The sequence below is a fragment of the Falco rusticolus genome, chromosome 8 (genome assembly GCF_015220075.1).
Source record: "Falco rusticolus isolate bFalRus1 chromosome 8, bFalRus1.pri, whole genome shotgun sequence".
Lineage (NCBI taxonomy): Eukaryota > Metazoa > Chordata > Aves > Falconiformes > Falconidae > Falco > Falco rusticolus.
Genome location: NC_051194.1, coordinates 13870672 through 13887880, shown reverse-complemented (window position 1 = coordinate 13887880; position 17209 = coordinate 13870672). Strand labels below are relative to the sequence as shown.

The following is a 17209-nucleotide window of genomic DNA, read 5'->3' as shown; positions in this document are numbered from 1 at the left end:
TTAGATTTCCCTTAAACTACCGTATCTGTTTTATAGGCCTCAATGATAGATTAGTATAAATAATAATCCAGAAATCTATAACATGTACATAACCCAGATTATATCTATATGCTATACCGTAAAGCTATACATCTTTGTGATTTCAAAGACGTAAATTTGCTCCATGGCACAATGTCCTTGGACACTTCAGAAGAATGTAATGATTTTAGTGGTCAGAAATGCTGAGCCTGAGACACCTAAAATGGTGCTGATCTCCAGAAAGAGCCAGACATCTGGCTTCTGCGGATCCACTGTTAAAAGTCATTTTGAGAAACATGTAAACTTAACCTCCCACTTCCTCTCCTTCCCCCCTACACACACGCACACGGTACCAGTCACTTCTGAACATATCAGTATTTTCTGGGCCACACATCACAAAATATTCACCCAAGATGGCATATAGCAAAACTACTCTGTTGATTTAAATATAGCTGCAGGGAGTAACACCACCTGGAGGCATAAATCCAAACAGTGCTGAGTGGAGCTAACCCCATCAGCTTTCAGAATTTACAGTGATGTAAGTGAATACATTTAGTATAGTGCTATACGAGCCAGCATGGGGGTTTTAGTAGAAATTTCAAATGTGGAAGGAGTGATAAGTTTCTTAAATAACTTTCAAAAAAGAAATAAATTGATAAATTTGAAATATTGAACGTAGTCCTAAAGAAAAGTGGCTAAAATATAAGCACATGTTTAGTAAGCAAAAGTCATGCAGTAGGCAAAAATTTTCATTAGACTAAGAAACATACATGTAGCTATCTATATAATGTTATTTAAATATCATAAAATACTGAAATTAAAAGACTAATTGAATACAACCCTCTGATTTCAAAAGACTTTGGGCTGTTTAAATATGATTTGCTCTATCTGACAAGCGAATTCTGACAGAAGTGAAATAAGGAATCAATCTTAAGTAACATACATTTCTGTATCTGATGCAAAACTTCTAATAAGAATCAGTGCTCTACAACACACATACAGGTTTTTCACTTTCACTCAAAAAAGTCTACAACTTCTAAATATATATAAATGTTTAATAGATATACAATAAAATGTCTCCTTTTGTGAGACAGCAATAATCAGGATGTAATATTAGATCTGCCTCTACTGTCATTCTAGTAATGCACTGAATGACACGTACTCTGTCAGCAAGTTAATGCAAAAATTAGGTGGTAGAAAAAGTAATCTCCAGGACTCATTAAGAAAGTTGAAGGATGAAATTTCCAATGTATTATTCATAATCACAGGAAGTAAAATACTGTGCTATGGCTGAATTGTCTAATAATATTCTTTTCATTCTTTGTATCTGCAACTGAGACGTGTGGGAACTGCAGTGACTATTGACAAAAGCACTGGATAGGTGAAATTTCCTCCTTGGCTGTCCAGTGAAATTAATGTTTGACCTTATCATAGTTTACAAGCTTTTCAACTGACTTAAAGAAATGTAATATTCTCTTGACATCTAATTGGCTCTGGACTTAAAAATGTTCAGAGTGAAAATTTTATCTTCTATTACTGGAAGAAGCATATGGTTGTCCAGAAATTACTTGGCTTGGAAGTATTCTCTCCTTCTGCCCGTCACTTTCACAAAAGTCCAGGAGGCTGTGGTCTTGTATGAAACAGCTGGCAGAAAAAGCAGATGGAGATTTCACAAGGTCTGGTAAAACTTTGCTGAATAGATTCTTTAAGTCCCAGCTGCTGAATCACCTTTTCTCAAGTCTGAGAAACTAATATCATCATGAAACCTATTAGCCTTTTACATATTGAAAAGTGAAACTTAAATGACTCTTAAAGATCTTTCATCCTGACTTCCCATCTCTCCATCTCCTTTCAACTGAGGCAATTCCACTGGTGTGGTTAGGAGATAGAAGATGCTAGAAGCTCTTCAGGCACAAGGTGTTCATACCTTAATGGTATCAACTCAGAGCCCCAGCTCTGAGTGAGCCTGTCTTTCGTAAAATACAGCTGATTTACCTTGCACAGGCACAGAATATGCTCTTTGAAGCAGCAGCGCATCACGTGGTGGTATCCTGAATTCTAGTTTTGGGAGACAGGGTCATAGTAGAGAGGTTTGAGGCTTAAGGAAATCTCTTTGAGGACATAAAATGGAAACTAAAGGCTTTGGCAGTAAGATGGAAGATTTCCAAGGGAGTGGAAAAATGAGTGATGCCTTTCATTTCTATATAACATTGAACATAATTTAAGTGGCATGTAAATCGTAAGTAACAATAGAAAATTCAGATTGTGCACTCACAAAAGATTGTGTTATCTTTATACTGATTACACTTTTGCAGAGCATCTAATCCCAGGTTTCTTCAAATCCACATAAACCCACCGTGTACACCTTCAAATGATTTCTTTTTTCTTTGATATGTACTGAATTTTCAAGAGCAATGAAAAAGTGTGCATGAACACAGAAAAAGATTAGCCCCTCCAAAGCCATATGGAAGTTTTGAAATTTTTATTTACTGTTTTACTAATTAGATGATTCAGCTGTGCTTTGTTAAGAGCTTCAGAAGTTGTGAGTCACTCCTGCACAGGACATGTGTTTACTCATACAGTTGGGATATATATTTAGAATCAAGGTTAACCACGTTCAGTCTGCAGCTTGATTACCATGGGAAGGCTTAAACTGTGCTTCAAACGCTCAGAATGCATTTTCCAGTAACCTCAGATCCTAGGCTATATTCAAAACCTTCACAATATCCTTAAGAACTAGAGAAAATTCTAAGTCGTCGAACAAAACAAGCTCAGGTCTGGAGCTGACTGGCCTGCTGAGGATAAATTCAGCAGTTGTAGAGATGTTGACCATGTCTCTTGACTACAACATCTATCTCATGAACCAGGACTAAAGAATATAGGGATACCTGTAGAACGTGTAACAATTCCAGTTACCCAAGGAAATTATTAATGATTTACTAGTTTCACTTTCAGGCAACCACAGGGTTTGAGTAGTTACTGATCAGCTAAATAGCAACTGAGTAACACACCTAGGTGCTCTGAAACAGCCTCAGGCAGCTGCTCCACATACAGCTATGAAAGCACCAGTCAACGTCAACTACTGTAATTTTACTGTTTACAACCACTGCGTTTTGCTAATGATGCTAGACTAACATAAACTCTCAAAATTAATAACAATAAATATTTTGATTTAAACTCCCAGGGAGCTCATTATTGCTAGAATTGTGATTGGATTACAAATTGAGAACAAAATAAGAAATACAGATTTATTTAAACAGCAGGAAATAAGCCTATTTATCATAGGGAACTACACATTAACTATTTCCCTTTCTGACCTGCTGGTATTTGAGCACAAGGCTTATTTGAATTGCATATTTTGGTAGTTCAAGTTCTCTCTCTTTTTTTTTTTTTTTTTTTTTTTGTTAGTAATGCACTTGTTCCTCCTCCATCTGTCGTGTGTGCTGTAATTATTAAAGTGGAGAAGACTTTTCCTATGGTTATGAATGAAAGGAATTTAGATGCATGTATAAGGTACACTATTATTACTGAAAAAAGTAATGTAGACTAATCACCCTGGTTGCATCCTATGAAGTATTTTGATTGAATAACCACAACAAATAACACTCAGAAGAACTTTGCACTGCTGCTTTTGTAGAAGTGCTAACCAAAAGGGAGAACAGCGAGCTGTCCTGTGATTACCCAGCTGTGGGCTGTGCTGCTATGAAGGGTTTACCGAGAGCTGTGCAGTGTCACGGCGGTGCTCCACCCGCCAATTAACAGCTCAAAGCTGCTCATATCCTCCCTACCTCCCTACTGTTCTATGAAATCAAATTTCCTAGGGTCTGCTATGGCTTTTTACAGTTGTCTTTACATCAGTGTGGTGCCTACAGAGTGGAAAAAAGACCAAAATCAGCCCTTTCAGTTTTTATAAAGTATAGTATAGTGTATAGTTAAGAATAAGTATATAAGTTAAAAATAGTATATATGCTTTATTTACAGAATTATGTGTAGGACTCTCTTCATTTATAGTAGAAACACTTAACTAATTCTTTATTATACATACAGACCAAGCCCATGTTTTCCCTAAACTTTGTTAGCTCAGATATGAGTTCACATCCAACAATTTCCATTGGGACGTCAATCACCAAGAGGTTAGTTTATCATATATTTATAGATAATGTTCTCATAAACCTGAATTTTAAAAGCTAATTAACATAATACTGTCAGGTTTATTTTCCGTCACTTTTAAGATAAGCACTCTGTGGAAGTAATGAATCGCCTGAGATGGACCGACATTCCACTTAAGGACAGTCATACTCAATTTTCATAAACATCACACAGAGGAGATCAACAAATAGCTTTTACTGATAGCATAAAACAAGTATAATTCTGTTCAATACTGAAAATGTTGATAATCTGCTTGGGATGATCTAATGGGCATTCAACCCAACTATAAAAGCAAATGTCATTTAGGAAGATAATCAATAATCTAACCTACTCTTATTCTTCTTAGTTCTGTATAAACAACCTTTCTACTACAAAATCACTTTTAAAGGGATAAACCACATGTACAATTATTCTGAGTTAAAAAGCCACAGACCACATGGTATCATTTAGTTATAAAGAGGGGATGTGTGCACTGCAAAGGTGACAGTCTTAAAAAATTGGTAGCTGTACCTGATTTCATGTTAATGAATCTCAGCATCAAGTACAACCAACCTGCCCTGTGCACAGCCACCCTCCCTCCACTGTGGTATTCCACATCTGCATTGCTGGCATCCCAGGGTTCATCTCTATTCCCCCCATGAAGCCAACCCAGAACAAAAGGCAATGGCATATCCATTTATCTGAGGAACTTATTTTTTCCATCATTTCATCATTTTTTGTTGTTTTTCAATTCTTTTAAACTCCCGCTCTAAATATAGTTGCTTATGAGGAGAGGTCACCAAACACTGAGGTGAATTTTCCTCCTTATTTGACTCCTTCCTAGCTCTGTCCGAGTCTTTATTTTGTTTGGGATTGTATGTTTAAAAAGGGAAGAGCATCTTTATTATTTAGCCTGGTTTTGATCACCTCAGGTTTTAGGATCCAGATAGTTCCCATAGAAAATCATGCTATGTCCTAAATAACTTCACTGTTTATTTTTTCCCTTAATGTCTAACATGATTTCCTCTTTTTTCAGCTTCAATATGTTACTCTCTGCAATTCCTCCTCCCTGCTTTTTGTAAATTATTATCCTCTTATACAGTTAATAGGTGTCCTCTAGTGTGATTCAGAATGTTTTTACATTCATTTTGAAAGTTCTATTTTCCAGGCATAAATAATGTAATGTAAATGTAGTTATTTGTCCATCTTTATGGATGGGTACAACAGATGCTCTTTCCTAGCAATGTCTGACTAAGTCACTATGCCCCCATATGAAGGAGGCAAACATCCAAATAACATAATTTATATCAACAATTATTGATAAGAGGTGTAAATGTGCCAATGCATAACATAGCGCTGCGTGTTTCTTTCAAAGAAAAATCAGATTCATTTTAGCCACAATGCCATTTTAAAAATAATGAACATATTCAATCACTATAATTTTTCCCTGTGGGTCACCTTCTCTCGTTTTTTATATTCCTGTTAATGAGAAATAATTCCTTCTTTGTTTAACGGCAAAATGCTTGGAGCTGCTCAGTTAATTTCAGATATGGCCTTACTGGGTTATCTGACAAATAATGGTTTTCATTCCCATACTCTTTTATGGAGCATGTGTGTTTTTTAGTTTTCCTTTTGAAGTGATACCTCAAAAGAACATCTGAAAAAAGGAAAGGGAACACTTAGTATTAATCTAGCACTGATTGCATGCATGCTGAAAGAGTAATTCAAAATTCAGCACCTTGAAATTTTTCATTATCTTAATGCTCCACCTTTTAACCTGGCTTTCCAATAAATTTATAGTATAGGACCAACAGTGTTTCTTTGTAATGAGATCTCGCCAGGAGCTAGTTCCTGGCTTCATGGTGCCTTGTCTGCCTCACGAGGGTATTTCTACACCAAACAGTGAAACTGTTCACCACACTAATAGGAAGTTTGCAAATTTGGGATAGAGAAATATCATCACTTCTACTTCGCAAAGGAGGAGAATACTCCTGTGAGTAGAGCAAGATCAAGATCAAACCCCTTTCAAAATTGATTACAAATTTTCACTAAACATACCACTTTGTCACTGAATTCTTCACGCATACAAACAAACATGAGGGAGGAGAAACAAATAAACTGACTGAAGAAAATCTACCATCTACCTTTTCTTCCATAGGTGAGAAAGAGAGAAACTAGTTCTCTTTTCTATTTCTGTTCAAGCATAGAATTCTGTTTTCTGTAGGTGTATATATTTGAAAAACTGCATTACAGAAGGAGAGGTCGTACAGGGATAAGCCGAGACTTTTCCACAACATGCCCCTTTATGTAGAGGAAAGTAACTGTACATGCAATGTTTTACTTCATCTGCAGTTTCTCAGAAGGCGTAGAAAGAACAGGATAGAAAATTGTGGATAATTGGAAGAGTGCTATAACATACTTGGTGGTACACAGATTTCTATTGTGCCTAACATCATAAAATTTTTCAACATATATATGTATGAGGGTCTGGTCTCTTAAATTCTGTGATAGCTACATAACTGCTAATATGGAATGAATCAGTTTTAGACCTAATTCTTTATTTCTAAAAATGCTGTTACATTAGTAGCTTTCTCAACTTTCTCTTTACAGTAGATGAAAATGATGTTCTGATTGAAATATTTAATAAGAAGTCATCACTGATATTGGGAAGAAAAATGAAACCATATACATTTTTAAATTTCCAGCAAAAGATTGTGCTATAATTGAAGGCTATTGACGTTCCAACTCCAAAACCCATGCTATATTTGATATATTGGTTTAGATTTCTCACTGTATCTGTTTACATGTGGAACATTTCAGAATACATTTCTCCATTATACCAAGTGTCTAAACCAAATGTGTCAGAACTGAGTCACCCTGAGTTTCTCAGCTCATATTTAGATACCTCAGCAAGAAGATTTTGTAAGGTGAATATCAAAATTCCTGAGCAAACCCTTTATTATATATTGGTATCAGAATTGAAAACATTGGCCTAGATGTTTGTCCCTAGTTTTTGAAATCTATAATTTATGTCTTCTGAATAAAGCATTATTCAACAGTCAAAGGATTAAAGCTAGTTCTTACTAGATTTGATTTTAAACATTAGTTTACTGACCACAATTTTATCAAATGTAGGATTTTTTTAAAAAGTCCTGGTACTCTTCATTCTAGTATTCAAAGCTGACAAATAGATAAATTATATTTACTCTGCTGAATTGACACTGTGAAACTGTAATGTACTAAGCAGCAGGGAAATTGTGATATTCAAGGTTCTCGGCTACAGGCAGAAACACGCAACACGGTTCAAAAAAAGGAGGGATGTAAAGATTATTTAAATTTCTCTTTAACCATTGGTTAGAGAAAATACTCCAACAGTGCTTTCCCTCCACCCCATGTTTCCTACCCTCCATTCATCCTTGCTTTTAACTGATAGTGATGTAAATGGCTATTAAGGTTTGTGAAGAGACTCCTTTCCTCCTCTAGAGGCAGTTCCATTAAACAGTCTTTCTGTCAGAAATAAATTTTAACTGGACTGGATGCTCCTTTCACGAGGTACACAGACCCGGTTTCCCAGCACACCCTTGCAGTCTGGCTTCAGAACATATATATATATACACATACGTAAGACTCTACATTGATGTGCTTAGTTCTCTAAATTGCAATCTGGAGAATGAGAGAAAGTCCTTTTGCATCTCTGTTTGCTCTTCTAGTAGCTGTTAAACAAATAATAATAGCTACAAAACTCATATAAGAAATCATTATATGCTCAGATTTTTCTTGTAGACATGTACCAGACTCTACACAGTTTACAGAGTTTCATTTATTTATTTCCCTCTCTGCTATGTTTATTTACTGTGATATAGTAGCTGACTGAACTGTACAGTTGCATTAATCAAAGAATAAGGAGCATTTATTTCTACACTAGTCCAAGGGTTTACAAGTAAGCAGGCAAAAGTACGGGTAGATAAAAGTAAAAAGTGATTCTTATTTTGTTCTGTATTATCTGAAATTGCACACAAAAATTTACAGACCAACCCATTTTTAAATGTGTTAATACTTTATAAACAGAATTTTATCTTTAACCGGTCCTTGAAGTTAGTGAAGTCAAACCATTGAAGAAGCTGGCTCAAAATTCAAGAACTGTTGTAAGATGGTAGCCTCAAACCGCAGAATAAGCTTACTTTTAATTACCTTCCATTTCATCCACAGGAGATGGCGTCAGAATTCTTAATGCAGTACCCTGTTCTTCCTATAATGCAGCTCCTCTGAGAGCTATTATATGAAAACAGGTTGAACTATACTTTGTGGGATGGGTTCCTTTGTTTCATTTTACCTGAACTGTCCAAAAGTAAAACCCAAACAAACAAAAAGTCATCTGAAAGAAGTAAACCCAACCTTCCCATGCACTGGAAAGAACAAATTTTGCTTGTAAGTTTAGAACTTTCATGTTTGGGAACAACGAGCTTTTAAGACCCAGATTTGGGATCATGTCACCGTAGAACAAATCTATGCATGGACACAGAGATGCTACTAAAGTCTAGGTTCTGTAACAATGTTTTCAGAAAGCTGTAATTGCTGTGTGATTTTGTACCCTTCTATGGATTCAGCACCAAAAACAGATGACAGACATTTTTACTAAGCTGTGAAGACAAAATGTCACAGAAACAAATCCTGACATACATAAGCAGAAAAAAAATATCTTATAAACTTCTCTAAGACTTTTATGACTAGGGTTGATTGATGCTTTTACTTTTAAAGCCAAATCCTCTTACGAAGAAAGTCATAGATAGATGTACTGCTTAGGCCTGATTCATAAACTCGTCATTTGTCAGGTCACAGGTCATATTTTATTGTCTTTTGTTCTTCATATATTCAAAGTTTTAATATTTATCCAGATATCTTCTTGAATTGTGAACTATTTTCTTCTTCTTTTGGATATAAGCGTGAGAAAACTGAGTATGTGAATGACAGAGAAAACATGGCATTTTTTGAAAAAATGGTATTACATATCAGCATTATTTTACGTGTATATATAAATAGAATTAAAACAAGTATATAATGAAAAAAATAACTTTGTTTTAACTGCGTGCAACCTTGAAAATTATAATACAACACACCTCCCAGTCCTGGTCTCAAGCGGTTATCATAACCATCCAGCAGACGATCCAATATTCTGGTAAATACTGTGGTGTTGTCTTTAAGTTCATCTTGTGACGAGGTTTGTCCGTAGCTGAAATACAGAACAGTTAAACTGAAAAAACAGTAATTCACCAATAACCTTACAAAATAGTAATTCCCAAGCCTGTTTAATCTTGCTTATACTGGTTTATGGTCACAAAATTTCCTCCATAAAACAAAACTGTAGTGCTTTATAGAGTTCTTTCACTTAAATATTTTCTTCTTAATTTGTATATTTTTTTGTAAAACTGTAGAAAATCAGTGCCTTTCTATAAATGGTGAGCAAATAGAAAATCAGTTCCTTAATGTTTATCTCATTATTCATTAATGGTTATAATGCTCTAACACATGTGTTCCTCAGGAAAAGGCTCATTTGTCAGCAAAAGATAATGTCTTTAATTCATAATAGTTATAAAGGGGTTGCATACAAAGAAAGATACAACAATTTAGAACACTGACACTTAAGTACTGAAAAGAAACGCTAAAATAAAGATAAAACAAAAAACGCAGAGTTGTCATCTTTATGAATATAGAAGTAAATCAAGTGAGTGAGAATTTTGTTTTATTTCCTCTTTTCCTTTAGCGATTAGATTTGGAGGAATACCTCCAACTTTTCCTTACAAATGTGTAACAAAACCATCTGTTGATGTAGAAATCTCTCATGTCTATAAAGCTTCACTTACAAATCCCTAATGTTTATCTCTAACTCAGCCAAAGGTTCTGAAATTTTGCTTGAACAAGGATAAAATTAAGCTCTTTGAACTCACCTACCAAAATCTTACTTCCATCAACACAAATCATAATGAAATCCTTAGGCTGTGCTTTCCGTCTGCTGTAGATGACATCAGAATCAATCTTTCTCTTAAATCTGAAACCTTTACCAAATACGCTGTCATAGATGATTCCCTTAATCACAGATTACAGTTGTCTTAAAGCCAAACCCAGTATCACTTTTTCCCTCTTTGCTGGGAAGACTTCCATTATAAACATGTGTAGTCATCATGACTAAAAGCAAAACCACTGCTTTCCAAAACATAATTTTGTCACCCAAATTGCTACTGAACTGGGTAAACAGTGAAGTGCCAAAAGCCTTTGTTAGGATCAAGTCTAGCCCCAAATGTGATTCTTCCATTGGGCAGCTCGTTCTCCACGCTGCTCCAGCGACACGTGGGTCTCTGCTCCGCCAGTTGCTCCTGCTCTAACCAGCAAAGAGCGTCTTGGGAGGAATATACTGTTACATGAAATGAGCTGGTTCTATTAAAATACCTACAAGATGATTTTCTGGAAGCTGCATCAGTCAAACATCCTTTGTGTATCCCACACATACATCCCACTTGTCTCAAACACAGAGAGGAGGAGGAAAGGTACCCTGAATATAGGTGCTCTGCAAATGCTGCCCGGTGAATTTGCAGTACAGGTTTGAATACGGAACACTACAAATTTCAGTGAGTTTCAGAACTGAGGCGCACAGTTTTACTCACTTTTGTTTTATTTCAATAGGATGTGACTTTGCAGAGAATGATTTTCAGGGGTTTCAGGGCATATAGATCACTGATTCTAATAAAGAAGACAAAATCTCTAACAGTTTTAAAAAATACTATGAATTTCCTGTAGCCATATCATATAACTTCACTGAATAAAAAAATTAGGTTGATTTATATTTATTTTTCATACCTAATGTTGAATTTTAAGTCACAGACGTTAGTATTTTTTTTCTTTTATGTTTCCTATATGTTACCAGCTAACAAGTTCTCCTGCTGTCTCCAGCGAGCATTATCTTTCAAAGGATCATTCCACTTACGCTTTGCGTGGAATTGCAACACAAGACTTTTCACTGGGTTAAATGTTACGTTAACACTCATTGTCAGTAAACAAGTTGCTGTACATACATATCTCAAGGATAGCAGAAGGTCATCAGGATTAAGGTGGCAAAAGGATATAAAAACACTTCAGAAATTTTTGTGCTCAATAAACGAGTATGTTTGCAGAAGAGGCGTCAGAAAGATGGACTAGTGGCAGTGCAGTCAGAAAGGATGCAATATAACACACCGCTTCCATTCTGGGTGTCGCATTTGTCAGCACCCTTACCTGTTCTTCCCACCATTTTATGGGAGGTAAAAAGCACCGTTAGGGCTGGGTTTAACCGACATGGTCACAACAGGAAGAATCTGCATGTTTGTGTATGTATGAAGCATACTGTAAGTCCAGAGGGATTGTGATTTTTCACTCAAAACACACCTATTAAAATAGTCCGAAAGCTGGTTTTTTATGACAAGAATAATGATATGGAAAGACTATGTCTTCCTGTACCACAGACATTTTCTCTAATTCATCAATTGTTTTTCATTATAAAGGATTAACAGCACTCCAGAAGAAAAGGCAAGGGAAATTACTATGACAAAATGGCTTTAGAAACAGATCTATTTCATGTAAGGTGTGTACATTTTGAGGAAAAAGGGACTATGCGATTGTGTTTTCATATTAAACCACAGTATAATAAAAAACTGTGCACTAACTCCATCTACAGGTCATTATAATAGTGACACACCATATAATTTTTAAACACTAGTCCAATGCATTTTAATTGTCACTTTAAGAATGCACATGCATACGTTATAGATATAATGAAGATATATGTGTGTATATATATACACACACATATATCTCTATAATAAACACATTTTCATAAAATTCTCTAGCTAGGCCAGATGAAGTATTTCATGAATACTTCAAATCTCACTTTTCTTAATATATTATCAAAATAAAGGTATTTCTTCTAAAATGTCATGTTTATTCAATACAGCAATTGTTACATGAATCATCCACTTTTATTCTTTTTTGGTTTGTTTTTTTTTTTGTGGAAATGCTTGTGCAGTTGAACCTTTGCACTTTGTCCACTCCACTCTATTTAAACTCTTCAGGGTAGCCAGAAAATAAGTTTATCTAGAGCTGCGAATGCATAAGGAGACACTGTGGAGATTAAGGCACAAACACATCTTTTAGGACCCGCTATTGACAATACAAAATTCCTACTGCTTTTTGGTCATTAGGTAACATTATTGACAGGACATTAGTATGTTTAAAATGCAGAAATATATCTATGAACCTTCTTAAACACCTTAACTGATTTTTGAATTGCAGTATACTGCAAACTGCTTTAGAGTCTTTAGTTAACCTACTCGTTGTTAAGTGAAGTGTTGTATGATCAGAAATTATTCTTAATACTAATGCAATTTTTAGATTGATTTTAACATGCGTTCCATAAAAATGCAGCGCAGCATGGCCTTTCAAACACAAGCTGTTATGGGGTTTGAGCTTACAAATCCTTCTTCATCCAAGCAGTCTCCCTTCACCAGGAAGATCTACTTCGGATTTGCAAAAACAGCTACTAAGTTAGGACACGTTCCTGACCAAAAGAAGTGAAAGTTTTGCTTCTGCTTGCAGGGATAATAAAGTTACTAAACAGCACTTAAATGAGACTAAAAAAACACTTCATTACACTTTTTTTTCCTCTGAAGAAACTTGTGTGTCTGAGTAGTCATTATATAAGAGCAGACAGGATTGCACAGGTGTTTAAGAGGTAGTTTAGTTTCAATTTGTTTCAGAAAGCTTTTGCTTTCTTTTTTTTCTTCACACTACTGAAAAAAAAAAAGACGTTATGCAAACAAATTGTAGATTTCTTTCAGACTTGCCTTGGTTACATTTAGCTGGGATTTGAACTGGGATTTGAACTGGGATTAACTTCCCCCAATACACTTAGTACTAGTACAGCCCATGCAGTATTTGTCTTATGCTGCTATATTAAATTAAAGGTTCTTAAAATACGTCGGTGCATTAAAAAATAACTCCCCACCTTCTTTCAGTCAAAGCATTCAGAAGGAGGCTCCAGGCCCAGAGGCAGTCACAAAGCACCAGGAGTCTCTTCATGGTGGGCTCTGAAACTAGAAGGAAAATAATCATCAACATCCCCTCCATTAAAACAGGTACCGTGGAAGAACATATCTGATTTTGGAAACTTTTGCAGAATAATTTGATGTCAGGCAATGACCTCACAATACTGTAGCTCATGTCATTCAGAATAAGGGAGCACGGCCTTGGCTGTTCTCCTATTTACCTTCTGCTTTCAGACACAGAGGCTTAGGGCAGAAATTTTTTGGCAGTAAGGGTGTATTCTTGTTTACATTATTCTTGAATTTTAAGAAAAGCAATTAAGAGTTAAAGCTGCTGTCCCCAAACTCTTTGGCAATTCTTACTCACTTTCCTCCTGTGTTGAAAATGTGACAGAGCACCTCCATAACATTTCCAGGTAACCCAGTGTAATTGCTTTTTGCTTGACTTGAACCAGCCCGAGCCCTTCCAAACCTCCTGGCAGGTGTCGGTGTGTGGTAGTGCGACTGAGGAGAGCGGTGCTTCCCTCGCAGCCACTGCTTTGCTTTGATGTGATGGAAGCAACTTTTATCTTCTACAGATATTACTATTCCCCTCTTCCCTGAAATATTAGCATCAGAGGAGCAAAATGATCCAATTCTGACTCTGTGATCTGCTGCTACACATGCACACTAGTATTTTTGTTGAGCTAAAGGGCACGATTCATAATCAAACCATGTGCTGACAACCTACACACCATCTCCTAAATCTCTACCAGTCTCTGATTGCTGCTAGGAAATGTTTTTGCATTAGCAGCCTTCTCTTCCTCTCCAAATGACTCCTGTCCTCTGCCCAGACTTCACTGAGTTACTCTCAGTTTACCTTTGAGTAAAAAGTAACACAACTCTGAAGGTTTCTTTGGCTTTCCAATAAGCCATAAAATACAAAGTTAGCTGGTATTTGTGGAATCGGTGTTCCAGATATAACTGATTGCCCAGGAGATGCTGCAGGTCCCTTTACGAATCTATATACTGTGCTGAAATCCAGTCGATTTTTAGTAGTCATTACATGAAATAAGGGCAACAAAATAGGAAGCCCATGTTTTCCCCCGATAGTGAATGGAAGTTTCTTAAAAATGCCTGAAAAAATGAAGCCCTGTACATGGAAATGTTGTTGTACCTTTAAATAAAGCTAGCCCCATTCACTGCACACTCCCAGGGACAATTTAAATCAATACAATATCATTACAAAGCGGTATGTAAGCAATGAGATATAATTAATGCGTTTATAGCCAAATGATCGGCAGATAAGGACTGAGCAGGGCTGAGCTAATCTGGCTGGGAGGAAGGAGCTGGATGTGGCAGGCAAGCGTGGAGAAAGATCTTCAGGGACAAGACTGCATCTGAACTTGCCCTGTGATCAGCCCCCTTCCAAAGGGAAAGGCAGCATCTGTGGCTTCAAAAATCGCCTTCTCCCGGTCCTGCCAACTTCTGCCTTTGCAAAAGGCTCCTCGGGAGAAAGAGCGGAAAGTGAATTATTCTGAACTATCTTGATCTGTTGAGCTCCACGCTCGCCCCCCCCCCCCACCCCCCTCCCAACACCACCCCCCGCTTCAATAAACCCATACAGGCGCTATACATCCTGGAGAAGGAAAGTTTCTTGCAGCTGGAAAAAGCAAATGTTAGCCAAGACTTTCAAGGCGCGTTAAAGAGCAGCAGCCCCCAGCCCCCGGCCTCCCCCCGCCCGCAGCGCCCCGGACCCAGCTCTGCTCTCCCATCCAAAATGGGAGAGCGAGCCACGCTTCTGGGAGAATTTCAGCAGCGCCCACTGGAAAGGAAAGGGAAAAAAAAAAAGGCAACAAAAAAAAACCACCACCAAAAATTCACGGGGGTAAAAAGGGGCATTTTGATGCATTTTTGAGTCCCGCTGAGAGGTTTACCCACCTCTGGGGCGCAAATCGCGACTTGTTTTCCTCCCGGCATTTCAACTTTGTATTTCCCCCTCACCCTGGGAAAGCCACCCCTCCCACCGCCTCCCTCGGAATAAAGAAAAAAAAAGAAAAAAAAAAGAAAAAAAAAGAAAAAAAAAAAAAGAAACCCCCCCAAATAAAATAATAAATTGAAAAAAAAAACACCAAAACCACCTTTTCCAAGCGACCGGTGAAAATCAGTCCAGGCTAAAAAATAAATAAATAAGATAAATTGCGATGCCCATCGATCGCTGCGGATTTTCAAGCTGGAGGGATAGGGAAAAAATCACACCGCCCGGCGGTACCTGCGGAGAGGGGCGAGGAGCCGCCTGCGCGCCTGGACGCGGTGCCGCCGCCGGCAGCGCCCAGGGGTGCGGGTGTCGGGGTGCGGTGTCGGGGTGCGGGTTTGCGAGCGAGCGGCCGCCCTTACCGGGAGCCCCTCGGGCACGGTCCGCGGCGCCGCTGCCCGGCTCTGCCCGCCCGCCCGCGCGGCGCGGAGGCTGCGCGGCTCCGGCTCCGCCGCTCACTCCGCCTCGGCCATCGCCGGCGCCGCCGCTGCTTCGCTCCTCTGGGCTCGGCACCCAGATTTCTCTTCCCAATATTCCGACCGCCGCTATACAACAAAAGCTTGCTCTTTACCAAGACAGTAGTAATACGTCCCAGGGTAAACCGGATGTGAAATAGGCTGTGACTTCATGCCAGAGAGATTTTATTTTAGAAAGGAAGGTGGTACCAAGCTCTCATCTAGAGACCAATCCGCCCATTTTTTATATGCAGCACAATTTAACTTCCAGTGCTCTCGCCCTAATCCCTTTCTCTCTGGCTGCAGCCTCAAATCCTTCTACAATCTGCAGCATTATTGTTGTTTGGGGGGAGGCTGCCCGCCCGGGGGGATGCTGCCCTGGGAACCTTTGGGCACCTGCGGTTTACAAACCAGTCTGGTCTAAGGGGTCCTACATTAAAAATATCACCGCCCTGCGTTAGCCTTCAACCTTTGATCAAATATTTAATCGCGGCTTAAATATGAATGAAGGCTAGCTGGAAATGTAGAGGATGCAGCACTACGCGTGTGTGTCTATAGACTGTATGCACCTATAGCGACCGGGCGGTAGCCTATAGACGTGGCCAGACGGGGCCAGGGATGCTGTGCAACCCTAATTCCAGCCAGGTAACGCGCATTTTGGGCGAGACCGGTAGAAAACCGGCTACGGGACCCGGTGGCTCTCCCACACTTTCACACGCCTTTTCTCACGGGTGGGTGCCCGGGGCGGCCCCGGGGCGCTGCCAGGGGCTGCGCTGGGGGGCTCGCAGCCCCCTGCCCGCTCTCCCAAGGCCCGCCGGTGGGGCAGCGGCGGCCCGGCCCCGCCACCGAACAGCCCCGGCCCCGGCACCGGGACAGCCCTGGCCCCGCTCGGGTCCTGCCCGCGACGGGAGCGGCGCGGCCGGCTGCCCCCCGGGACACGCGTGGTGGCCCGGCCCCGGCCCACCTGTGGTCAGCGAGGGGCACGGAGCCGCTGGGAGCCAAGGGCAGCGTCACCCTCAGCCAGCGGCCGTCCCTCCGCAGGTGGGAGCGCAGCGGGCGGGACTCTGCGGACGAGCAGGAGAAAGTTGGAGCTCCAGGTGCGAGGGGCGCCGGGCACGTCCCGCAGCCGCTCACCTGCCCCCAGCCGGTTACCGTGGCTTTAGCTCAGGGCACCTGGCATCAGCTCCAAGCCTCCCGCAGAAATGCCAGGCGCTGCCAGCTGCCACGAGCGCAGCGTGGTCAGCTGCCTTCGCTCTGTTTGGTGTAAAGATAAAATGAACCCCTCTGACCACGTATCTGTTACCTACACAGCACCACCGGCGGCCGTGGGGTGGGGAAAAGCCTTCTGTCCTGTGCACCTACTGGATTTCAAATACTGTCTACTTTTCCCTCTCCCCTTCTCAATGCCATCGCCGATCCAGTTTCTGTTCCCTCCTACGATGCTGCTCCAAGGGAGGTCAAACTCCATATATTTTGTCAGAGAGAACCTGAATCAGTATCCTATGTTACAGTCAAACTATCTGTTG

The 17209-nt window shown here is 39.4% G+C and overlaps 1 protein-coding gene across 4 annotated transcripts in view; it reads right to left on the bottom strand.

Moving 5' to 3' along the window:
* The window catches only part of GABRA1 (gamma-aminobutyric acid type A receptor subunit alpha1), a 44015-nt gene extending 28051 nt beyond the window's left edge, over positions 1-15964 (bottom strand). The window contains exons 1-3 of one of the 4 annotated variants that reach the window (XM_037398148.1): positions 15800-15964; positions 13178-13265; positions 9264-9376 (exon numbers count right to left, since the gene is read on the bottom strand). In XM_037398148.1, the coding sequence (XP_037254045.1) occupies positions 9264-9376; positions 13178-13265; positions 15800-15857 (259 nt within the window). In that variant the 5' untranslated portion in view covers positions 15858-15964. The other 3 variants (XM_037398149.1, XM_037398150.1, XM_037398151.1) reach the window with 3 other exon arrangements.
* Positions 15965-17209: the final 1245 nt, after the last annotated feature.